Below are 25,941 nucleotides of genomic sequence, written 5' to 3' on the forward strand. Positions count from 1 at the left end.
TTGGACAAACTCCATTCACTTGATTGAGAACAATTGTCCAAACTTTTGACTGTATATTTACACATACTGTATGGTTTTCTGTACAGTAAGTGCTATATAGTGCCACACATACATTTTACAGCATTTTTAAATTTGTAATCCAATTAAGATGCTGTATCCACTGTGAGTTACTTCCTCATTGATGTGAGGATGATCCAAACATCTAGTATAAGGCCCTACACATACAGAAACATTTTCATTTATGCAGAAATATTACTAACAGTGTTTGCACACACACAAACTATACCAATATTGCCAGTAGTTGTTTAAGTATTATTTTTAATGAGATATTCTATATCAAACATGTTATATATGTTTGTTTTCTTCAACTAAAACCAGTAACATAAAGAGAGTGTAATTGAATTATAAATTATTTTTTTCTGCACATGCAAATGTCCAACAAACAGTCTACAAATAATCTTCTGGCGAAACATTTCTATATCAAATTTAAAAAGAGGCAAGTATGATTGCTAATTGAGGAGAATATGTCTGGATATAAAATATAAATTTTCTACTAATACCCTCTGAATTAATTATCTCTATCTATAGTGATTTAGGTTGCAGTTGAGGTGAGAGTACAAGAGCTAAATATTTATGAGAGGCTTTTTCTGAGCTCTAATGATTTACATTACAAGTGTATAGTGTGAATATTTTCTCACAGGACTGTCCAGGAACTGTATTATACATTCAAATGTATTTAAAGTTACAAAAGGGTAACAAAACCCATGTGTGAGCAAATATATTTGTTAGGATGAGACTTAAAGAACAAAAGATAAAAAGCTTAATCAGTTCTGTAAGGTCCATGAACAATGAGATAAATTATTAGCAACAGAAAAAGCTTACAGGAAGTGAGTCGTGTTCGGTCTCATTCTGTACTGTAGGTCATTTCTCAAACTGAAACCAGTTCATTTTATTCAACTCAAAGTGTTGATTGGACACTGAACTGTCTGATCCTGTTTATATCTAATCGTATCTAAAACTGACAAAAGACAGCTGAGTCTGATGAAGTGAAGGCTAAAGTTAAAGTTCAACTTTAGACTGATTAAAGTTGAGCTATCTCACAAAAATATCCACTCTACAGATGATAAGTGATTTTAATATAGGTACAACAACATGTTCTTTCCACCATCAGACCAAACTGTTTTTTCTCTCAATACCAATCAGTGGTATCTAAATTAATCTAAAAAAAAATTTCAGTTTGTTTTATCTTAACTTATCATGTGTAATGAGCATATCAGCCTCAGGCCTGCTAGCATTGTTTGGGTTTTAGATTTTTAAAATAAATTTAAATTGTGTAATAAAATTATCTCTCTCCCCAAACCTCTTGTCTGCATCTTAACTGTAAGTTATCAAATTAAGGCTAAAAATACTAATCTTTCTTGTCCAAGACAAAGGTATTTGTTTTGGCTGCGCAAATAAATTCTATATATGAGAAACACTGAGATACAATGAACCATGGCATTCAGTTTTCACGTTTTTAGGAACAGACTGTAGACTGAAGGAAGGACGACTGTGTCCGTCCCAATACCCACACTGTGAGTTCACACATACACCACACTTAACCCACATTTGATGCACGCTTCTCCCAATACCGCTTCAAAGTGATATTCCGAGCCAAGCGTATCCCACAATTCACCACGGTATATTGTGCAACAACAGTCCACTTGTTGTCAGCAGTAGTGGACCTATTTGGCTGGTTTTAGGACCAACAATAATCAACAGACCAGAAGAGGCTGAAGTTTATGAAAGTTGGATTTAGCGTGAATATTATTATTAATATCCAAACATTTTGTTAGGGCAGAAGCTTCACAGATGGTTATCACCTAATCTTAACGACTAATCTGTTCTTTTTGATGGGACTGATAAGACTGATATCACACAGGCCTATCTGACAACATAAATATTAAATATCCATTATCAAGGATTTTGAAAAATATATTTAAAAGTTTTATCAGACAGAAACCATCCAAAATAATATGTGTTATATCTCTTATTTTGTGTAGTAAACCTACTTGCAGAAAGCCTATATAATGTTTTGTATTTCTCCTTTTTATGGTCATCTGACATCTATCATCTGTAACTGTAATGCTTTTTGGTTGAAGCAACCCCTACTTCAACAAATCATCAGAGTTCGATTGGGTCATGAACAGTATTTGTATTTGCATTAATAACAGGATGTTCTTATTAATCAAGAGTGTCCCAGTGAGCTCTGATAAATCTCAACACTCCTGAGGACTTAACAGGTACTTAGGCGCCGTGACTGTTACTGGAAATACGTCACACTAGTAGCCGTTTGACTAATTGTAAATACTGTAAGTGTGGGTATTGAGACTGACACAATATTCCAGTTGACATCTTTGGTAGGATGCTATTCTCTTCACTTTTTTTTTAAATCAATAATGACACAGACATTGTACGGTGGTTACGCCCCCCTGTGGGAGTGCATTGGTAATAACTTTATTGCAAAAATACAGGTTCCCTCTTTCCCCGAGCAACACCACCCCAGAACTGACACACACACAGTCTACACACACCCACAAACAATAAACCACCTGCAGTAGTTAAATCTCCCCTCTCCACCTCTCTCTCTCTCTCTCTCTCTCTCTCTCTCTCTCTCTCTCTCTCTCTCTCTCTCTCTCTCTCTCTATGTCTCTGCCCGTCATTCACAAACACACACTTAACACACACTCTCATCCTTTAGTTTTACATTCATTCGCTCTCTTTTCTCGCTCTCTCTCCCTCGTTGTTGCTCTCTTTTTGCATTCCATTGGTTGAAACATAGTAGTAGATGCAGAACAACAAAGTTCACCAGCAGCATTAACATGAGATCTCCTTCCTCCTCTCCGTGTCTCTGCCAGAGTCCATGAGAGCGCCCGCGGGTGGGTGTGTCTGCCTCCTGACTGTCTCTGATACAGGATCGTGAGGGAAGGTTGATTTGCATAGCGGACTCATGCGCTACAATTGGCTACATTCTCCCACATCCAGAACCCCAAAAAGAAACAAACAAACAAACAAAAAAAACAACAACAAACAGATCAGAACTGAACCTAAATGGAAAATAAAAACAGCAATGTTAAATACGCTCTCTGAGTTAAGTGCCAACCTTTGGTTTAGTTACAACGATCAATCAACATCAGTAAATTCTTGAAGAACTTTACATTGGCCAGTTTTTCAATAAGGACTTTGTTATTTTATATGATTTTTAATATAATAAAGCATATAATAAATGTACTCTACACATGTCAGAATGCTACTCAGTAAAGGGGGGGTGTGAATTAACTTTTCATTACTGTATATTCATAATTGCGTTACAACTGAGGAATGGTTGACATCTCTGAAGAAGATAGCTCACTGGCTGAAAATATACCTCTAATACATATATATCATATAAAGCATATTCATATTAGACATGTCACTGTCTCAGGCTGAAGATGGGCATTTTCTATTCACATCTGAGGTCTCAAAACCAGTTTCAGTGGGAGGGAGAATTAATAAAGTGTGAATTCATAAGTGCCACTGAAGTTAGATAGAGCACCTCTCAGTCAAAAAGCCTTCAGAAAGTGCACTTCTGCCAAGCAACCTTGCAAAGCGCACTTATGAATCTCTGTTTTCATTGATAAAGCCAAAAGAGAAGGGTATCCCTAACCTACATTCTCTCATTCCTTCTTGACTTTCCTCCCCTGCTGGCCTGTTTCTGGTGCTACTGTTTCCCGTTTTGGAAGAAAAGAAAGAAAGCGAGAATGAAAGAGAACAAGAAAGAAAGAAAGAAAGAAAACGCAACAAGGAAAGAAGCAGAGAAAAAGGAAGCGCTTTTCTTGTTTAATCTCCCGGTAGAAACGGGAGAGCTGTCATTAGGTCGGCGAGCGGTTTGGGGGGGGCGGAAACTCCAGCTAGACACTTGTGAAGTGCACTCCACTTCTATTTGAAATGCAGACATGAGGAAGTACCACTTTAAGTTTATCAATATTCGTTAATTATCATTATCAACATTCCATAAGGTCTTATTAATTAACATACAGGTTTCATACATGAGTTTTTCTGTACATGACTTTTAGTTATTAGAGAGTTCGGCCTCGGGCGGATTTACTGTGCGCGCACACAGGAAACAAAAAGTTAAACAAATCCCAAAAACAAAAACAGAAAAAATATGGCTGTCCATCTGAAACAGACCCAGTTCGGCTACGTGTGCGTCCAACAGGAAATGCCCGTGAAGAAAGAGGAAGAGGCGTGGCTACTTGGTAAGAGGCCTCCCCCTGAGCTGAGGATCCTGTGAGGTGGAGGACGAGTCTGCCGAGGGCTCAGGTCCCAGTCAGACCCGGCCAGTGAGCGACCAAGCCAACAACACCACTATAAGCGGCATGCTCGCCAGGCTGACTGCACAGGGAAACCCTCTGAAAAGCCAGGGGGAGACGAGAAACAACAGTCCCGGGAAGTAGGGGGGAAGGTTGAGGTTGTAGTTGGGGGTCAGAGTGACTGCATAGACAGAATAGTGGGTCAAGGGGGGGGGGGGGGGGGGGGGGCTGGGGGAGGGGGAGAAAGGGAGGAAGGCAAGGAGGGGCTAAGCGGGGTGCTGCAGGCGCTGAGGGAGGCTCTACGTCAGTGCAGATGTGCATGTGTGCGTGCATGTGTTTGCGTGTGCATGTCGTGTGAGGAAGGGAGGAGGAACAGGATAGGAGTTTAGTTGATCCTCCCGAGCCAATTCCAGGTCCGTCGAGGCGAGGTCGTCAAGGACGCCGGCGCTGCTGCCCCGTGACGTGTGGAGGTGGACGCGCTGAGACATTAATCAAGCAGAGCAGGACTCTGGTCAGAAGACAGCTTGACCCCCGTCAGACACAGCCAGAAGCTCCCTGCACTGCCCGACAGCTCCTGGACACGAGAGAGGAGAGTATGAACAACAGGCGAGACACGCAACAACGTGCAAACCAGTGTGAGCTTCAGTACAAGTCCAAGGCGTGAGGAACTAGATGTGTAAACATTTAAGACTTCAGAGGATTTGCTATCAGAAACACGTTGAACACAAAGAAATTAGAGCTGTGCACAAATGTTAAAGTCCCCCTCCACTCTGAAATATGTTTTGCTTTTTGTTTCCTACAGTTGGGTGTTTGAGCTTGATGACGTTTGTGCAGAGTTTGACACTAGAAGGCTGTTTTCACATTCATCAAGAGTTTCTCTGTGCTCACCAAAAATCTTTGAGTTTAAAGAGTGACATTTGTGACATTACAACTAGTTTGTACTACAATACTGGTGCACATACACTGAGAATGGACTTTTCAACTTTTGAAATGAACAATATTTGCATATTCATAGATTTGGGGATTTTTAGTGAGGTTGAAGGAGTAAAAACTCTTAAAAACTACAGAGATAGCTGAAAACATTTGAGGTAGAAAGCAAAATATAATGCAAAAGAGTTGTGTGACTTGTTTAATTTGGACACAACTCACATCCGAGACAGACTGAAAATAAATCTGACAGATTTAAAGGGTCAGTGTCTACTTGCTGTTTTGTATTCTTTTGTATTCGTAATATTATTGTTTCCTGGTTTGGTTATTATTAAGGTGCCAACAGCATTACACTACTGTGTGTTGTCACCTCTGGCGCTGTCCCCCACAAACATCACTTTCCACTTTTAAACGGAGAGTTGACTGACAAGCAACTACTCGCCAAATAAAGTTTCAGTTTGAACTATTATATATCTGTTTTGGAAAAAGTAGTTCCCGTTGTCAATGTATCATGAGGGGCGCTGACATGTTCAGTTTTCAGCAGTCATTTTGTCAAATTCTGAGCTGCCAGTCATAAGGGGCCACCTAAAGAAAGAATTATTATTAATCCCAGACGTTTCCTGGTTTCCTCACATGTGAGAATATTGACATTCCACATTTATGATATCATCTTGTAAAAAAAAAACAACATCTAAGATCAATGTGCATTAGCCTCAACTCCCACAGTGAGATGAGATTTTTACACTTGCAGAAGTGTTAAAAACCTGGAGCTGACACCTCAGTCAGCTTGTCAGAGGTTTTTCACCTTTTAAGTTCTAAAAAGACACAAACAAACCAGACATTTTGGAAAGCTGGAAATAAACCTCATTGTCTCTGCTGGAAGCTCTGATTACATAAAATGACTCATCTCAGTATTTGTTCACAGCTAATTTGTGATCTAGTTGCTGCCTGCAGATATTTTTTTCCAAACTAAGGAACCATTGCCAATATTTCGAAGGTCTGTCTGTCTTCCTGAGTGAGAAGGAAATCTCAGTTTAATTTTTTTTATGCAATGTACAAATTCCCCTCTCTAGCATTTGTGATTTCTGCTGCATCTTTAAATAAATTTGACACATGACAGATTTGCACAGGATGAAAATCACCTTTGGCTCTCCAGAGTTATTACAAATCAGTGCACATCCCCAGGATATAGCTACGTGCAAATAGGGGCTTAGCCTACTTTGTGCCTGATGAGTCTAGTTTGCCAGAAAGTAAAATGTTCACCAGAAAATGTATAAAACATCAGGAAAAGACTTTTCCTTTGCTATTCTGACCTGATTTAGCTAAGAAGCAAACTCATCTGGCACAAAAATATGTAGACTGTTCCCATTCTGCAGCAGATGACTTGTGTTTTTCATTAAAGATTTAAAGAAGTGTAACATCATATAACTCAGTGCGGTGTTTACCTGTAAAGCAGTGGAGGGAGGTGGTGATGAGAAGGTGTTGTGATGAGGAGGATGGAGGAAGATGATAGTGGTGGAATAGCAACAGGGACTCAGAAGAGAGGAAGTAAGCAAGGAGAGGCACTGACATCAGCCTGCTTCACCTTAGAAAGAGACAGAGAAAGAGAAGAAGAAGAGGAAAGAAAAGGAAGAGAAGCAGAGAGCAGGAGGACAGATTGGAAATCGGAAAGCAGGACGAAAGGAAGAAACAAAGACAAACAGCAGGGGAGAAAAGCACAGGGAGAAGCAATGCGTAAAGTGCCACGGCGGGACATCAGGCAGATGCAGATTAATAGCACGGCCACATGGAGGCAGCAGAGCACAAGAAGTCACACTCACAAAGCTGCGGGTTGCAGTCAGGCGGCTGCGGTGCGAGGTCACTACTGTGCCGCTCAGGCTGCGTCCGATTCGCCTCAGGTTTTCCCCGTCATCAGGCTCCACCCCTAAACGCAGATCCTGCAACGTCACTGGCTGCAGAGCGAGAAAATGACTGTCAGATGACGGAAAAATGGATCCGACTGACAACCTGTGAGGGGATTCTGTTAAAAAAAGACTTAGTCAGTGTTACCTTGTTGAGGTAGGTGGGGGTGCTGGTGCAGTCCGCCCCGTACACACTCCTCTCCATGTCTGCACTGGGGGTCTTGGAGCGAGCCTGCCCTCCCACCCTGGATATGAGCCTCTCTGATGGGCTACAGCCTGCAAACACACACAAACATATTAGGATGCTGAGCAGAACATGTCATGTGCGACTCCTTGGTAGCTTTTGAACAACCTGAACTTTAATATTCTCCTTAAAGGTTGCCTAACTTAGCTTAGGTAAAACATTTTGTCCCATACCTGTTGACAACCTAATTTATATATTCAATATAAATTCTGCTCCAGACTCTCACTGAAGCAATGTATCACACTTATTGAGTAAAATATTCAAACACAAAATGCAATTCTTTTATGGTTCAGCAAATTAAAAATTCTTCTTGTCTTGTGTATCAATTTATAAACATTTTCCTGTAATTTGTCTTTGGAAACTTTGAAATTTGGCAATAATTTAATATTAAGTTCTTACTTAAGTGATGTGACAACACAACAAAATCATTCTTCAAGAATAGTGGTGTTTGCAAAAAAAACAAAAAACAATAAAAAGCAAAAAGCACAAGATCCCAAGATCAACTGCAACAACTGTTTTAATGATAAGAAAGTATTTTCTGAACATACAGAACAAACATTAAGTTGTGGTATTTGATTCGGGGAGATGCTGCTTTTCCCTTTTCTACGTGAAGTTGTGTGTGTTTGAATAGTGAGCATCCTCATACACACGGCTCTGTGATATTTAAGTACTGCACACAACATATTTTACATGTGAGACTGTGTTTATAATTAGCTCTACTGTCCATAAAAGGATTCCAACTTACAGTAATAACATGGTGCATACTACATACTGTAGAAATGTGAATTTCTGTGTGAAATTCTGCAACTTATGATTATTGCCATTATAAACGAATCCATCGATTATTCTTTTGATTAATCAATTTACCGTTTAGTCCATAAAATGTGCAAAAATAGTGAAATCTGCATTTACAAACTTTCTAACCGTCCGTTCAACCAACAGTACAAAACCCAAAGATATTCAATGTACTATGATATAAAAAAGGGAAAAGCAGTAAATCCTCACATTTGAGAAGCTACAACAATTAAAATATTTGTATTTTTTTTGCTTGTTGCTTGACATATTATTTAATCAACTAATTGTTTAAGTTTTACTATACAATATTTTACGGATGCATATGCAAATTATACACTTTAATTACTAATGTATGTCAAGGTAAAGGTTTCAGCCAATGAAAACATGTCACTTGTTTGAACTTGATGTTTTTTCTTAGAGTGGTGTGTGTGTGTGTGTGTGTGTGTGTGTGTGTGTGTGTGTGTGTGTGTGTGTGTGTGTGTGTGTGTGTGTACCTGTCTTTCCAGCTAGCAGACTGGCCTGGTAAAGGGAGTCAAGCTCAGACAGCTCAGCCTCTTCACGGTCACAGCAGGGATCACTGTGTTGCCCTGGGGCATGCTGGAAGCTGTAGTGCCCTGGAGAGGACTGGCAACTGTAGCTGTAGTTCTGGCTGGACAGATGTGGCCTGATGGGAACACAGCGGTCTGGGGGGGTGTCATATGGCGTCACCACAGCGTCGGGGCGATCCAAACTCCAGGAGGACCAATGACGTGTGCCGCTGTCAGGGGCGACTCCGTGCCTCGGCCAATGCTGAGCGGCACCGGCAGGGGAGTGGGGCTGGGGGGACTGCCAGAGAGGTGTGACAGGTTTCCTTTGCCCGGAGGCTTCCAGAGGGGAAGACGGGGGAGGAGTGGAGGGCGGAGGGGGAGGGTGTGTGTGTGGGGGTTCAAGGTGTGTGGAGTGTGCGGTGTGTGTGGTGTGTGTATCCCAGAGACGCAGAGGAAGTGAGGGCAGAGAGATGGCTAAGTGTTTCCCCAGGGGTCTGACACTCACCCCCCCTGCCTGCAGCAACTCACACAGCCTCACCCCCGTCCCCTCCCTCCCATCCTCCCCGTCCTCCCCTCTCCTCCCCAAGCATCCGCCCTCCTCCTCCTCTCCTTGGCTAGAAGGGGCGCAAGGGTGAGGGATGCTGAGGGTGAGCGGGGGTCGAGAGTGAGCAGGGCGATAGGGTGGAGGGGGCGGGTCCAGGCCCAGAGCAGCGTCCTGGTTGGGCGTTGCCTGGTCCTCTTCCTCCTCCTGATTGGGCGTCAGCAGTACTTGGACCGGGCCAGGCTGTTCACTGGAGGACACAAGGGACGGAAGGAGGGTGTCAGTCAGCCAGCAGCAGGAAAAAAAAAAAAACAACACACACACACACACACAAAAAAAACAGCTGCTCTGACGTCAGGTGAGTTACTGCATAGAGGGAAGGTCACAACAGCATACCAGGATAAACAAGCAGAAAACAGACACACACGCACACAAGCTCACCTACATACAGAACAAACAGCTACACAATGATCCAGCCTTATGCAAGCATCGCTTTGTTTAACATGTATGGGATTTCACTGCCATGCTGTTTATGAGTCAGGCACAAGCTCGGCTTCATTGACTGACAGATCGCTGCAGATTCACCAAACTTAACTTTCTGATCCGACCATATCCGACTCAAAACAACCAAAGATTTGACTTTAATCTGATTTTCAAAACCGCAATTTCCCCTTTAGAGCACCGAGCACCGGTGCAGTATATCAACACTGTGGCTTCTACAGTATAGAGTAATTGTCTCTCACCGGGCCACTATATTACTTTATTGATTTACATACATTGATATGTGAGGAGATGATATATGTTGAACATTAGTGGATCCTATCCGCAGAGACACGGTTCTTATCAGTGTAGCAGCGAGTGTGTGCATTTGTATGTGTGAACAGCAAGTCTGTAAATTTGCGTTTGTCTATTTTTATGTAAGTGTGCGCAGACCTGTATGTGTCTCCACGAGCGCTGACCCCCATCCCCCACATTAACTCTCCTGTCTCTTTTCAGCCTTAGTAATTACCCAGCAGGCTTTGCAGCGGCGAGCTATAAATCAGAGGCTTGAGTTGATCAATAGAGGAGAGGAGGAAGGTAATAAAAGAGGCCGAGTGCTGAGCTTTACCACCACCTTTTTCTCTTTGATTCTGCTGATAACAGTTTACAATTTATAAATTTTTGCCAAATTCTGCTCCAGTAAAATGTCTAACATCACTGACTTAGCAGATTCAATCATTGTCACTACCTCTGTCATTACTATAAATTCAGCTGGTTCAGAGTCTCGCAGCATGACAAGATCTAATAAAGTAGATTTTAAGATTTTAACGATCGTCTTAGAGCCTGAGTTTAGTCTTTAGCTCGTTCCTAAAACTCAGAGGATATCAGGCCTTTGCAACTGTGGGATTTAAAACTCTATATTTTAAAATTCTGTCTTTCTCTGTGTTTTTAATGCAATTGTACTTTTAATTTTATTAGTTACATTTTTATTTTCTTATTTTTTCACATTTTATTTCACTCTGATCTATGTGTTTTCTTTCCTGATTATTATTTGGTCTATAAAATGTTAAAAATGCCGTCTTTAATTTGCTTGTTTTGAATGACCAACAGTCCATAATGCAAAGATATTCAGTTTACTGTCACATAAGACAAAGAAATGCAGCAAGGGAATGTCTCCAACTTTTGTTTGAAAAATTAATTACATGATTAATTGATATTCAAAATAGCTGCCGATTAATTTTCTGATGATCGATGAATCAACAATCTCTCTGATCACTACAGGTCAGTTAGACTTTGGTTCCAAATTGTAAGGGGTGCTTGGACCCTGTTATACGAGCTTACAAGTCTAGTTCTTATTATTGTTGTCATTTAAATGTATTAAATGGGATTATCTCAGATTCTAGATGTGCTACATCACTCTTTAAACATTAAATCTGATGTTTTTTTCCCAGCATTTCTTATACAAAAACTACAAAAAGGCAGAAGCTCACTTTCCCCTCCTCACACAACAAAACTAACACATCAGGAGAGAAACAGACTGATTTACTGTAACACACAAACACAACAGCAAAGAGCAAGAACACAAACCGCAGCGCAGGATCTGTGTCTGCAATTGCACAGCAGCACACAGGACATAAACACAGTGACGGACTGCAGCTTTACAGTGCACAGAGGGACAGATCAGCGGCACACAAAGAGCAGAGGGAAGCCTTGGCAGCACACAGCTACAAAGAGCAGCACAACAACAATGAAGGGAAGCAGTGAAGCACGGAAAAGCGGAGAGCAACTCTCTCTTTTTATCCTCAATGGCAGCAAAGAGCCCAGCAAAGCAGGTTTTTACTGCACTGCAACAAACACACAAACACAAAGGGGATAAGATGTTACTGTATATAGTCAAGTGTGTGTGTGTCTGAGAACACACACACACACATTCTGACACACGCATACACACATAGAGCATGATGTGAGAGTGCAGTGGTGTAAGGGTTACAAAAAACAGGGGTTCTGGGATTTTAGGCAGCCAGAGCTGAAGACACACACATGAGGGTGTTGAGGCGTTTTTTTGGACAGCCAGCACCCAGAGGACACACACACAGTAGTCCTGAGGCGGTTTTGGGGACAGCTTGAGCTGAGGACACACACGAAGTGAAAAAAAGGGGGAGGAAGGGGGGTCTGAGGTGATTTTGAGACAGGCACCGCTGCGGACACATAAAGGGGGGACAGTGGTGGTACCTGCGAGGCCCCTGTGGGCGGGCGCTTCCTGTCTCCCGTTCCATTTCCTGTTCCTGCCTGCGTTTGATTGGGACCCCAGTGCTCCTCATGCACGCAGCTACAGCCAATCCGCTATGAGCGTTAGCCTCATGCAGGGGTCTGAGCACAGCTGAGGATGTTAACAACAGAGCGGAAGATAAAAAGGAGAAAAGACAGAAAGATATAATGACAGAGTGGCAGAGAAAAGGAAACGAAACGAGAAATAAGAGACAGAATACAAGAAGGAAAGAGATGAAGACAGGAGACAATAAATGAGGATGAAAGAACAGGTGAGACAAGAGGAGACAGAGAAAAGAGAAGCAGAGCAGAAGGAGTGGTTATGAGGGGGCCGGCATGCATTAACGCTCCTCTACTGTAAGTCAATGTGTGTTTTTATACATGTATAGAGTTGCAAAGTGAGGGACGTTATTTTGGACATCCACTTCATTTGATGATTTAGTTAAATCATCAGTGCAAAATATTAGCAACGGTGCCTGAAAATATCTGGTTCTTCATAAAGTTGTAAGGAGAGAAGTTAGCTACGACTTCCAAGGATCACTTTATTACGAAACATCAAATCATCAAGCTTATAAATCTGCCTCGTTTGCTGCTAACAGCGAGCTGAAGCTAAATATTACACTTTGTGGAAACCTGATAAAACATTTAGCAGTTTAAGTCAGTTAATAATTTGATTCTTTTTATTTCAATTAATTTTTAATTTGTTATTTTTTTGATGAATTTATCAACTAAAGTAACAGTGAGCTGTTCCCAATTACAACAACAAAGCATTAGAAACACTGCTGCAGCTCTGATTTCTCCATTAGCTACAGCTGCTGGGGCTCATGGGAATCATAGTATTTAAAACTACTGACGAGCGACTGACAGCAAAAGATGAATTAACACTGACGACTATATTAGAAACTTGTTCTATCTTTAAAACGAGCTTATTTAAAATTTGAAAGACGAAATAGCACATAAATTCTTTTGCAAATGAAAAGTTAAATTCGTTAGCAATAAAACGCGTCCTTGCTCAATGCAACACACAGAGGAATTTTGCTGCAGCACTTACTTGGTCTGATATGACCAATAGCTTATGTTGACTAATGTTAGCAAACTTTATCTTGCTATATAACAGACATTAATGAGTCAGTTTGCTGACTTTGTGACTCCTCTCTACTTGTGCTACGGTTAAAGTACATTTTAGCATTTACCATTTTCTTTCTATTGCCACTTGTTTCAAAAACGTTACATAATCTCAGAGAAGACACTTGTGTTTCTACGACGAGGAAGACTTTACAGTGGGGAAAAACGTTTCCAAAACTTGCATCTTCTCCCACTTTGCAACTCTATTGTAAATACATCAATGTGTAAACTTGTTAGTAAGTCAAAAAGTCAAGGTTAGATACGTGAGGAGTAACGTTGAGGTTACGTTCATGAAGCCATAGACACCAGAGAGGAAAAGAGGACAAAAGATTTTTGTCAGACAAAGCTTTCTATGGTGCGCAGCTTTTGAACGCACCCTGAATGGTGTTAGTTTGTTAAAAGAAGATGCAAAACAGAACAACAAAAGAGCAGCCATCACCCATTTGGCGAGAGCTTACAGACTTTTGATTGATAGAGACAGAATAAAGGAAGGCTGATGGCAGCTCTGTTGTTGTTGTTGGCTGAAATGTCCTCTAAAACACTGAGGCAGATTGTTTGGAGCCCGTCTGAAACCATCGATACGGATGTGGGAAACCAAATTCTGTTACGTAATCACACTGGTAGTGATGCCATCTGTTTGTTCGCAAGTCGTCCTTTCACTTCATCAAGGTTGAGTGTACTCACAGGGGTGCATGTGTGTTTCTGTGTGTGTATGTGTGTGTGTGTGTGTGTGTGTGTGTGTGTGTGTGTGTGTGTGTGTATGTGTGTGTGTGTCAAGGCTGAACACACTGAAGCACACACAGTAGGACAGACAGGACACAACATAATAATCCCTGATATAGATTTAGTTAGTTCTGAGCTGGAGGGGAAAACCTGCACACCTGCAGTTCATACAAGACTCTTTCTTACACACACACACACAGACACACACAAACATAATACTGCACACACAGACACACACAAACATAATACTGCACACACACACTTTTTCTGAATAGAGGAACGCACAAATATGAGTTGTGGATGCATGGACTAAATACTGTATGCATGAAAACACACACATACAGAAATATGGACAAACATTTTGGCAAAGTCTCAAAGTCATTTGGTCCAAGTCAAACCACAAGTCTACAAGTCAAGATGCAAATCTTTCAGCTGTCTGAATGCTGATGATACAGCGTGTTAACATTGTTCTTTCAGAACTAATTAAAGCTGTTATTGGTGTCCTTGAGATCGTTTCAATGGAGTCTTTTCAATGCACATGTAATAAAATAGTGTGAGTGGCTATGCAAATGCTGCTTGACATTTTTAGGGTTTAAAATTGAAGAAAGACGGAGAAGAGTTTTGAGAAATTTGTGAATGTTTTGCCTTTCATTGTTAAGTAAAGTCAAGTCTCACAGCAATTAAGTCCGGGTCCAGTCTCAAGTCTTTATAGTTGTCACTGGAAAGAGTAGAGTGATTTAGTGCTGCACATCCATAAAGTTGGGGGACTTGCTAGACAGAATAAACACAACTAAGAGTCTACAGCCACCTCAGCGGTTCTGTGAGGCTGCGCAGCTAAATGCTAGCATGGTTTGTCATCTTAGTTTAGCGTATGAGCATGCTAACATTTCTATTTTCTTCTATCACATATTTTTTTTCCAGCTGGCTGAGGAGACTATTATGCACGCAATCATAGATTGTATTAAGTATGATCAAGAAAGAGTTGTACATCCTGTCAGCCAAGGTGTTTCCTATCTGTGCAGCCAAACATAGCAGCTCCTCCGTGAACTGTTTCACCTGTTTTTGTGATTTGGGTCCTGGTGCTTCCTCCGCACCGGGACCGTGAGGGTGAAACAGTTCATGGAGGGAAGCACAGTCGGGCGGCGGAGGAGAAGGCAACAAATTGGCCTCTCATAATCGGCAGAAATGTTCATTTCAGGCCATTGCAGATATTTAATTTTAGAGCTTTTATCGGCCGATACCGATGACGTGCCGATATTATCATGCATCCCTAGCTTACATGGCTAAAAAGTAATGTGCAAAATTGATGCAAAGGCCAAAATATCCTAATATAAAGCAACTCTATCTTTTGTTAGACCCTCCCTTCATAGTACTGTATATGCCCAAAATTCTACGCCACCGGTTTGTAACATAAATTTGTATTCCCCGAGCCTCAGCTGATGTCAGCTGAGTAATTTTCTCGGACCTGACAAAGCTCCTCCTGGGTCACAGACGACATTATACACAAGTAAATTGACTTTGACATGTAAAATTGGTGGAGTGCCCCTATAAGTATGGCTGGAGTCCAAATGTCAAGTCTACAGCTCACACAGTCTCACACACACACACACGAAGATACACTGTACACACCAGGTACATAAATGACTATTCATATGTATGTTTATATGTAAAATGTATAGTTGTATGTGCATGGATATAAACATAAACATAGAGAGATACAAGCATATTCAAGCACATATACACATATATATAAAGAGAGGAAAACAGAATAACACACACACATACAGAGTGAGTTTTTGTGAACTGAGAAACACACACACACACACACATTGTGAACTCCCAAGAGTTTGGCCTAGATGTCAGAGCTCTGAACTTGAACTGGGATTGTGGTTTTAAATGGGGGTCACTCTGGTCAGTAAACATCCCACAGGAGCTTCTATGTAGGTTAAAAATCAGGGATTTACTCTTTGTACTGTCCAGCTAAAGCTCAGGTAAAATCTCACACACACATTCTGACAAACACTCATAGATGACACAAAAAAAGCCTACATACATATACATATACATATATATATACATATATATATAATGTATATGAGTCGGAGTAACACACACCAAACTAACAGAGAAATAAAAAAATAATGACGTAGGGAGACAGATTGAGAGACAGACGAACAGATGGGAGTGAGGACAAAGAGGAGGTCAGACAGAAACATGGACATACAAGTCACTGTGACCGCTAAACTAGACAACAGGTGATAATGTGACCTCGAAGCTGCACCGGGCAAGATTTTTACATAAAAATACACTTTCGCAACCTGCATCACAAAATGATACAGCAACATTAAATCTCTTCGCCTCACATCCTTCCAATTGCGATGTCATAAATTTAATGCCAAAAACTTTTTTTTTTTTTTTTTTGGGTAACCGTCCAAAAAGTGATATATTTTTCAGGCTAGAATAAGCAGGATTCAAAGACTGAACCCCGAACTGTCTCCATAAGATTCAAAGGTATGTGTAAGGAATGTCTAGTCCTGTTACGTCTCTTTGCTATCTGGGGATATAAACTACAAACTTGCCCTGTGCAGCTTTAAATACAGTTGTATTTTGGCTTCTTCATAAAGAGTCAGTTCACCCAAATCACAAAAAGAGAAACCCACTTTTAGAGCTAATCTCTACTGAAATAATAGTCCCACTTAAAAGTTCTTAAAAATCCATTTCCCTCCGTTGTATTGGAGTGGAGACAAAAATCTCAGAGACAGATATCTTAAAACTTGGGCAAACAAAACCAAAACTATGTGCGTGGCCTGGTGCCACTAGAGATAAATATGTTTAAATTTGGGTGAACCAACCCTTTAATTTCTACTCTCCTCACAAACTTCTAAACTTCCATACATCTCTTCCTTCTCCTCCACCCTTTTCCAGACAACTTTTCTCTGTCTGTTTTTCTCTTGCCCCCCCCTCTTTAATCCGTACCCTGGTGTTGGAGCTGGTCCAGGTCCATGAATTTGCTGGGTTTGGGGTTGAATCCCATGGCCGCCTCCCGCTCTGCCTCCCTCCGCTTCTGCTGTTCCTGCTGGCGGGCTCTCCTCGCCACCTCCTCCTGCAGCTCGTCCAGCTCACTGCGCCCTGAGCCTGAACACACACACACACATACAGGAGAGTCAGGTGATGAATACATCTTTAAAATACAGTCAAATCAAATGCAAATTAATGTAGATACATGCATTTACAGGCACAAATAGACACCTGTGTTGGTGCCGCCACCCCAGCTGGGGGAGGGCAGCTCCTGCAGGATGGCACCGCTGCTTTTTGACTTGGGCACCGAGCGCCATGAAGGTCCTGACATCAGCACCCGTTTCTGTTGCCCCACCTCCCTGTGGAGGGAAGGAGAGACGGGGGAAAGAAACCCAAAAAAACAGAGTGCAAGAAAATGAGACAGAAGGGAAAAAATGTTGAGAGTGCAGATCATACATCTCTAGACAGATGTGTCCACTGATTGAGTTATTGTTATGGACCACTACTGCTGGACCATTTGTTGTTGTTGATGTCACATTCGTGTTTCATGCTGATAAAGCAGCTTTGAAGAGTGACAGCAGAGAAACCAGGAGAGAGAAAGGCGATGAATGACAAAGAGAGAAAAGAAGAGACACTGATTGTTATTTGTGTGTTTGAGTTTCCTACCTGTCGGGGCTGCTGCTGTTCCTCTCACTGCTTTCGTAGCCACTCTCCATCCTCTGAATCAGACGTGGCTGGTGCTCCACCCCTCTCAGAGGTGGAGGGGCAGGGGGACCCATCGTCCGCCCACTGCCCAGAGACCTGGGCTGCCCGACCAGCCCAAATCCTGCCTCCAACTCCCCAACCTCCCTCCCCTCTACCTCTTGCAACCCTGGCTGTGCAGGTGGAGCGGGTCCCGCCAAGGGCAGAGAGTCCTGGGGCTCCGGAGGGAGAGAGGGACCAGGCGGGGTGTGGTAGCCCAGAGAGCAACCTCTCTGGCGGGTGAAGATGCTGTCGATGTTCAAGGCCTCTCTCCTGGGCCTCCAGGTTGGCCTGTAGCGGCCTCCGGAAGAACTAGAGAGCAAAGGAGGAGAATGTTACAAAGGCTGTTTCGTGAATTCAGGAGTGGAAAGAATAGTGTAATAAAAACTACTCAAATGTGCAGAATCCTCACTTAAGATTTACTGAAGTGACAAAAATAGAAATGACTTATTTTAGAAGGTTGTCAGACTTAAAATACATGATAAAACTACCTCATTACAGTTCAGTCAGAAGACTGTAGAGGTTTTAACCATTTCTTGCAAAAATAATGCTCTGGAACAATATGAGCAAGCTTGACACAAACATTTGATTAACATAAACACATATTGGAGGAAACATTCATAAAAACTCTAAATTCTAAATTCACAATGTGCACAATGTAAATAAATTGCAAGATTAAAGATAAAAAGCAAGCAGTGGCGTAGCAGCAAGGATGCAAAGCTTAATGTTGGTGTATAAAGATAGAATGAGCGCCAAATGTTTATATGGACGACCTAAAGTAGTGTTAGTAAGTTGTGGTCCAATATTATTGGAAAGTATAAAGAACCTGCTCCATTAATGAGTCTACTTGTAATTAGTTCATCTCAACTCATTTTTGCATGTTTAAAAAGCAGCCAAATATTTGGACACTGATATCATGAAAAAATCCATTCGCTTGCAGGTTGTCTGAAGTCAATGTGTCCGTGTATATCAGTGCTGCAGTACCTGGACTTGCTCTCACTGCTGGTGCTTTCATCCTCCCAGTGGGGTCCCCCAACCCCACCCTCACAGCCCCCTACTCCTGAAGAAGAAGAGGAGGACAGGGGACGAGAAGAGGAAGAAGAGGAGGTGAGTGGCCGGCGGGAAGAGAGGAGGAAGACGGCCGTCTCCTTGTACTCCTGCAGGGGAGGAGAGGGAGGGCGGGGAGGACCCTCCACTGCTGACTCTGAGGGGACAGAGGAGAAAGAAAGAGACAGTAAAACCAATATCATTTTTATTTATCCCACAGGGGGCAATTATGTAGGCAGCAGTGCAAGTAAATATGAGTGTAACCACTAATAAAGCACATGACCAGAAGAGTCTGCAGTGATGAAGAATAAGAACAAAGAACTCACTTATTTCCACTAAAAACTGACCTTTGTTTGCTCTTAACTGTACCCAAAACAAGTACCGCAGTTTAGTATTTTCTCTTACTCCCTGAAAGCACTGCGGCCACTTGTGTATTTGCAATTGTTTGGAGCTGAAGGTGCACTTGTACTTTGTGAGTAAAGATAACTTTGCCCCTGGACTTATATGCAGCATTACCTTCGGCGTCAGCACCGTGTGGTGGTGTGCCGATGTCGTAATTACAGACCACTGTGGTCTGGGATTCACTGGAGAGGTGGCTGCCCGTGGACTGGTGGAGAGACCGGCTGCGAGAAGCGCGGTGGCTGGAGCTGTCCGTTGAAGAGTCGGTTCGAGTATCGCTGGATATAGATGGCTCCCGACCTGAGAGAGAACAAGAGAAAAGAGAGATGACCTTTTAACTAATCCTGAATCCCTATTTGTTTACAGTCAAAGGCAGAAAAATAAGTTCAGGCTCTGCAGTATACAGAAGCAGAAGTTGGATTACAGGGTTGAAGGTCAGAGCTTTAAAGCTGTAACCTCGCATGCCCCCGGATGATAAACACTGAGTAATCTGATCTGATCTGTAGCAGAGTGTGTCATCTTTGCTGTACCGGAGTCCTCGCTGTCGTAACCAGCCTTGCTGCTGCAGTGCTGGAGCTCCAGCTGCGGGTTGGAGCTGGTACAGGGGTTGGGGCTCTCCTGCAGTATCACCGGTGTCCCACGGGGGTCAGCGTAGAGCAGCAGCAGGGGCTGATAGTGGCCTTTGATACAGCGAGACACCACGTCCTTCCACTTAGGGCCGATCTAGAGGTGCAGCAGGGGAACACACACACACACACACACACACACACATAAAAACACACATAAACATACATATAAACCCACACACACACATAGAGAGAGTAAATCTATCCATATTAAGCTACAACATTACGCATATTCCCCCAAAAGCAGAAGGTCAAACACATCTTGTGCTGCTGTGTGTCCTTATTGATATCATTTTATCACACTTTTTCATTAGCTCAATAATCTAATAGAACGTACAGTGTGTGTACAGTGTCTGTGGGGATGTCAAGGACATACAGTATAGGTTCACTTTATATCACACTTTGACACAACCAAGCTTCCTCTATTCATTCACCACAACATTCATATCATTTCCCTGCATTCTGACACATAACTCACGCTTAAATCACAATGTATTACAACACTGAGAAAAGCTTTAGCACTGAAACCTACGCTAAGATCTCAACCAAGACAGGGATTAAACCTTAAACACATAATCAATCTCAAGCCGCCACCGCTGCAAAAGAACTGACCATGCAGCACTGAAACTAAGATGCAGCGTAGTTCCTGCCGTTCCTGCTCTCAGAGGCACAAGTGGAGCTGCAGCAGATACTGTACAGTACATCCTCCCCGTGTTGCAGCATGCAGAGTCCAAACTGTGTCTCACCTCTTTGACGTGGGCGTCGTCGAAGTACATCCACTTGCGTATCTTGGTCTGGAAGAAGAAGGTGGAGTAGTGCTTGCCGTAGTAGCACACCATGCCCACCAAGTAGAGCTCCGCCTGGCGAGCCCTCTCCTCTGTCACACGGTAGAACAACTACAGAGAGAGAGAGGAGAGAGAGAGAGAGAGAGAGAGAGAGAGAGAGAGAGAGAGAGAGAGAGAGAGAGGGAGAAGGGAGGGGGAGGAGACAGGGAGGGAGGGAGAGATGCAGGGGAGAGAGGGAGAGGTGTGCGGTAGGGGGAAGAAAGAGACAGAGGAGTTAATGTGAATACAAGCACATTTTTGCTCACCTAGTATATATATGCTGTATGCAGTAATCCTTCAAACTCTTCACTCTCCTCTCATTGTTTACTGCACACACTGTACAGTTCTGCATACATCCTGCACCCTTTCATGCAGAAATGATGCACAAATCTCACACTGATGCCTTAGTAAGGTCAGCTGCTGCAGATACAGCTGCTGCTATTTACACATTATACAGACAATTGTGATAAAATAACTGTAGTTGTTGGTTTAGGAATTACAGTATTGTGATTCATGCTGGCTGCTGCAAAGAACCATGCGGTTCGATACAAGAAAATTACAAATTATGCAAAGTTTATTTTCATTATTGAACATACTGTTTTTTAATGAATTTATCATTTAGTTAGACAATAGCCCATCACAAGTTTCTGCAGCTCAAAATGATATTTTCAAATTGCCCAAAACTCAAAGATATTCAGTGTACAATGATATAAAACAGAAAAAGTAGCAAATTCTCATGTTAAAGAAGCTGGAACCAGAGAGTGTTCAGCATTTTTGTTAGTTAAATAACAGTAAAAGCTAATCGATTATCAAAATTGTTATCTATTTATTGTAATTGTTTCAGCACTATAATAATCTAATCTAACAATAGAAACAACATAAAACAGTAGCAGGGAAGCAGATGCAAAAGACAGACAGAAAAAAAAAGTGAAAGTGGTGAACCAGGAGGAGGGAAACGGGAGGCAGATGGATTCACTTTTTCTGATATAATGACAACACAAAAGCAGAAAATACATTATGCCTCTGATTCGTATCTAACAACTAGCTTCATCTCACAGCAGCAGGATGAAAAACGAGAGACAGCAGGCGGAGATAGAAGACAGAGGATGGAGGGGAAAAACTTGACTCACTATAACACATATTCATATTCACTGATCCATTATTCATAGATATCACTTCAGAATGCGGCTGGAGATGTTACAGTGGCATTAAAATGCACCAACATTACTCAGTCATGACACGGAGCATCAGGGGTCGAACACGTGTATCTGTGTGTGCGTGTGTGTGTGTGTGTGTGTGTGTGTGTGTGAGAGAGGTGTGAAAACTGCAGCAAGAGATGAAGGAACAGCATCCTGAGTTCTAGAGTAACAGAAGTCAGGTCAGTGGATGTTACTGTCATGTGAGTTATAATCTGCTGTTCTTCTGAGTGTGTTGGAACAGGATCGGTTGAGTTTATTGGGCGTTGCAGCATGCACATATTTGTATTCCCTATTTGCGTTTGTCATTAAGGGTTTGTTTGTGCAAGTGCAGTTACTTGTGTGTGTGTGTCCTTGCATGTGTCTGAAGATCTGAGCATGAGTGTGTTTGAATACTTTTTGTATTTGTACCTCTGACCAGGCGGTAATGTGTCTGGTAGCGTTAGATGTTAGTTAGCTGTTAGCAAGAACTTGTTGGGAAAATTCAATTCAATTATAACAGATGGAAGGTTCAGCCACGTGCCAAAGAATTTCCAAACAGATTTCCACTTTGCATATCCAGAAATTTCCATAACAAATATCCTAGAACATGAATAACACCACTCTCATGCCAAATGATGGTAATTCTGAGTAACCAAACTTGTATAAGAATATACAACATGGCTGGCTGGGAAAAGTATTCATGGTGCCTACAAATGGGATTGTTTTCAAAGTGTTTGTGAGAAGAGTCCACTAAACTGACCCCTGATGTGGTATTCACAATTTACATGAAAATTGTCCTGGAAAACTCCAATTTGTGATATATGCTGGTGTTTTTAAAAATGTAAGAGTCCCAGAGGAACACACACGATGAAATACAGGAAACACAAAATCAGTTGCTGTTCTTGAAGACAGAACAAGGCATCTTCTGTTTTCATTGTCACCTAGCAACTGTGTTCTCATTTAGACTTAGACCACCTACTGTAAATGCCAAACATATTGTATACCTGACCTCCCATGTCGAAAATGATAAGTAAGAGTATGAGCCATATGCCTGGAAATGAAGGGATTGAAAAGGTGTTTCGTTCAAGAGGTTAGAGGATCGTCGGTGGGACAAAACAACTGACATGAACACAATGCCTGGTTGAATGAATAAAGTGAAATTCAGTCTGATTATCAGGCTAGACTTTTTGAGCATTTTCACAATTTTCTCATGAAATACAACCTTTACTTAAATGAGGAGTCTACAGCCATGCTAGTAGTTCTATGAAGCTGTATGCAAGCAGAGGGCTTTGAGCTAAATACTAATGTCAGTTTGCTAACATGCTCACAACGATAATGCTACCATTCTCATGTTTTCCGTGTAATGTTTACCACTGTTGCCATCTTAGATTAGTGTGTTAGCATGCACAAGCACTAAACACAGAGTAGTTTGCAGGTATTTGGTCGTAAATCAAAGTATTGGACAAACAAAGTCACTGGGATTCATCTACAGGAGACCATGCTTTTGTGCACCCAGTTTCATGGGAATCCATCCAGTATTTGTTGAAATATTTCAATCTGGACCAAACTGGTGGACCAAACAACTTGACACTGACATCCCTAGAGCTCTGCCACCAGCAAGGCTGAAAATCTGGCACATGGATCCCATGATTGATTGTCAATATGATTTTTTTATGCAGATCCAAATACATATGCAGATTAAAAACTTCTGAACATTTTTCTGTCACAAATTTAGAGGACATAAGATAGGAAATAAGGATAAAAGGTTCTTGACTGACACTTTTAGTACGTAGCCACTACCACAAATTATTATTTCTGACAATAATACGCTACATCTTGCAGTTACCAGCACCTCTTGCTCTTTTCATTAACAAATTTAGTCCACTGTGCTTGTATGTGTTTGTTTATTTATGTCAGTGTTTGGGTGTACATGCTTGGCTGCTCACATAGACATACATAACATGTGTTTATGTGTTATAATGAGCATATAATGTGTATAATCTGTGAGTGATCCCCTTACATCCCCCAGACGCAGGCAGGTCCCCAGGCTGTGTATGACGTCCTCCGCCAGGTCAGAGTGGTCTGAGTCCCACACCAGGCCAATGGACACAATCTCTGGCGAGTTCATCAGCACCCGGCGGATACGCAACACCTCCCCGCAGTTACTCTGTGATGGAAGGAGGGAGGAGGGGGAGAGGAGAGCATGTAATCAAACAGGTTTATTCAGCCTGTGTTATGAGGCACAGAATTTGACCGTGGTGCACGTTGCTAAAACCATCCCTTTATTTGACACGCGCACGCATGCAGATACACAAACGGACAGACCGGGCAGTAGGAGAATGAGCTAAAAGGCAGGACAAAAGAGATGATGAAAGGATTGTAAGAGAGAATGACAGAGGAAGAAGCACTGTGCTGAGTTGTATATGTCCCTTGGGCCTTCTGTTGAGTTCAGAACCGTGTGTTCTGAATCCTTCCTTTGAGTCATGACCCACCGCGGAGCTGGTGCACACACACACACACACACACACAAACACAAACACACAGGCCTACAAACATGAGCACACACAAGCATGCATGCAGTGCTGGCAGAGCGGGCCTCGGAAACAGCCTGAGAACACCCCGGCAACCAGACACTTTGCCAAACACAACACGCGCGCACACACACACATATGCGCAAACACACAGAAATCTCCCTTTGTGGGCGTCGGGCTTGTCTTGCGCTGGCACCAGAAATGGCAGGAAGGTATTTTGCCAGGGTCTGCTTCTCAATTCTCAGAGAGGGACACAAACACAAGCCGGGGAGCAGCAGCCAAACAGCGCAGCACTGAGACATAGGCTATCTGTTAGCTTAGGACACACTGACGGGACACATGGCCTCAGTTTAGCTCTCTGTGCTGTCTCACTGCTGAAAACAGTCGGTGACAACATCATTCATCAAATGATCGTACAAACAGATTCGGTCTGATTCATAACACAACATTGATCGGCGCGTTCTCATCTCTGTATTTTATATGCAAAGATTCTTTTTTTTTTTTGTTTTTTCTTTTTTTTTTTTTATTTGCTGAGGCTATGCAGACCTTTCCATGAGAGCGTGAGTTATATAATAGCGCTGCTGGTCAAAGGATACTGTAGGTTTGCAGAATGCTGATCGTGACATTCTTCAGAGCAAAATGAAACAACTTTAGGAAAATGTTTGTGCTTATGCTTCCCCCCCCCCCGACTCACACATTGCTGAAATAAAGAGACAGTCCCACTTTTATCAATGTTCTGACAGCTGAGGACGTAAACATACTGTTGATGTAGGATGAATGCGCTGTATAGTTACCATACAGTACATCTATACACAAGTGGAAAGCAACCAAGTGCATATACTGAACTTAAAGGAGCATTATGGTTTATTGCAACTCATTTCTATGATTACTGATTAATTATTATAAATCACCAAAGCATGTAAAGGTTGTAAAGAAGACAGCAGTTTGTTAGGTCGACGTTAAACCAGGAGGCTGGTCTTTAAACGGGGATAGACAGTTTGGGTAATAATTGTACTTTTCACTTTCATTTCATCTTTCTAATAGGTTTAAATAACCTGGGACCTGTACGATCATGCACTTGCCCTGTAAGACTTCCTTTTAGTGATGTTTTCCCAGACTTTAGCGATGAACGTGTGAGTACAGTGTCATTACTATATCAAAGGAATGATGGCCAAAACTATGAAAATAAGATTAAAATTGAAGACAAACTGAAGTAATCATTAAGTACAATTTTGAGGTACTTGTACTTGCTGCTTTATACTTCTTCTATTTATTTGATAACTCTATTTACTTTGCAGACTAAATACATGCAAAAAAATGCACAGCAAGTTATGAATTCATTTGTCCAACAGTGTGTAAGGTAGTTAAATTCAGCTCCACCTCAAACAGCTAAAACATGAAAATATTTCTCCTAAAAGCATCTGACAACTTGGTATTTAAAGTATGAGATTATATGTGACTAAAAGCTAATGAAAAAAGCACAAAACACAATTACAGACAGCAAATTTGTTCTAAATCTGGCAGAAAATAGTTTGTTCATGTAGGACAACACTGCTCATAGGAAACTGATTGGGAACTTCGGTAAAGAAAAAAACATATGCACACCACTGCATCTATACATCAGCTGGAATTAAACCAATAACTGACCAAATATCCCAAACCTGTGTACCCAGAATGTTTCCCACAGTTTCCTCTGTCGACTTTCTGGCACCAAG

The 25,941-nt window shown here is 41.9% G+C and overlaps 1 protein-coding gene across 4 annotated transcripts in view; it reads right to left on the minus strand.

Moving 5' to 3' along the window:
- Positions 1-2,458: 2,458 nt before the first annotated feature.
- Positions 2,459-25,941, minus strand: part of usp54b (ubiquitin specific peptidase 54b) — a 57,751-nt gene continuing 34,268 nt past the window's right edge. For 3 of the 4 annotated variants that reach the window (XM_044338059.1, XM_044338060.1, XM_044338061.1), the window contains 13 exons: positions 23,716-23,862; positions 20,440-20,589; positions 19,598-19,790; positions 19,185-19,367; positions 18,606-18,825; positions 17,547-17,933; positions 17,112-17,239; positions 16,839-16,997; positions 11,979-12,126; positions 8,693-9,516; positions 7,308-7,435; positions 7,079-7,210; positions 2,459-4,905 (listed from right to left, as the gene is read on the minus strand). In XM_044338059.1, coding sequence (XP_044193994.1) covers positions 4,819-4,905; positions 7,079-7,210; positions 7,308-7,435; positions 8,693-9,516; positions 11,979-12,126; positions 16,839-16,997; positions 17,112-17,239; positions 17,547-17,933; positions 18,606-18,825; positions 19,185-19,367; positions 19,598-19,790; positions 20,440-20,589; positions 23,716-23,862 — 2,886 coding nt within the window. In that variant the 3' untranslated portion in view covers positions 2,459-4,818. Of the gene's footprint in view, positions 4,906-6,703; positions 6,844-7,078; positions 7,211-7,307; positions 7,436-8,692; positions 9,517-11,978; positions 12,127-16,838; positions 16,998-17,111; positions 17,240-17,546; positions 17,934-18,605; positions 18,826-19,184; positions 19,368-19,597; positions 19,791-20,439; positions 20,590-23,715; positions 23,863-25,941 lie in introns of all 4 variants that reach the window. The other variant, XR_006399472.1, reaches the window with a different exon arrangement.

Source organism: Thunnus albacares, chromosome 20 (assembly GCF_914725855.1).
Source record: "Thunnus albacares chromosome 20, fThuAlb1.1, whole genome shotgun sequence".
Taxonomy (NCBI): domain Eukaryota; kingdom Metazoa; phylum Chordata; class Actinopteri; order Scombriformes; family Scombridae; genus Thunnus; species Thunnus albacares.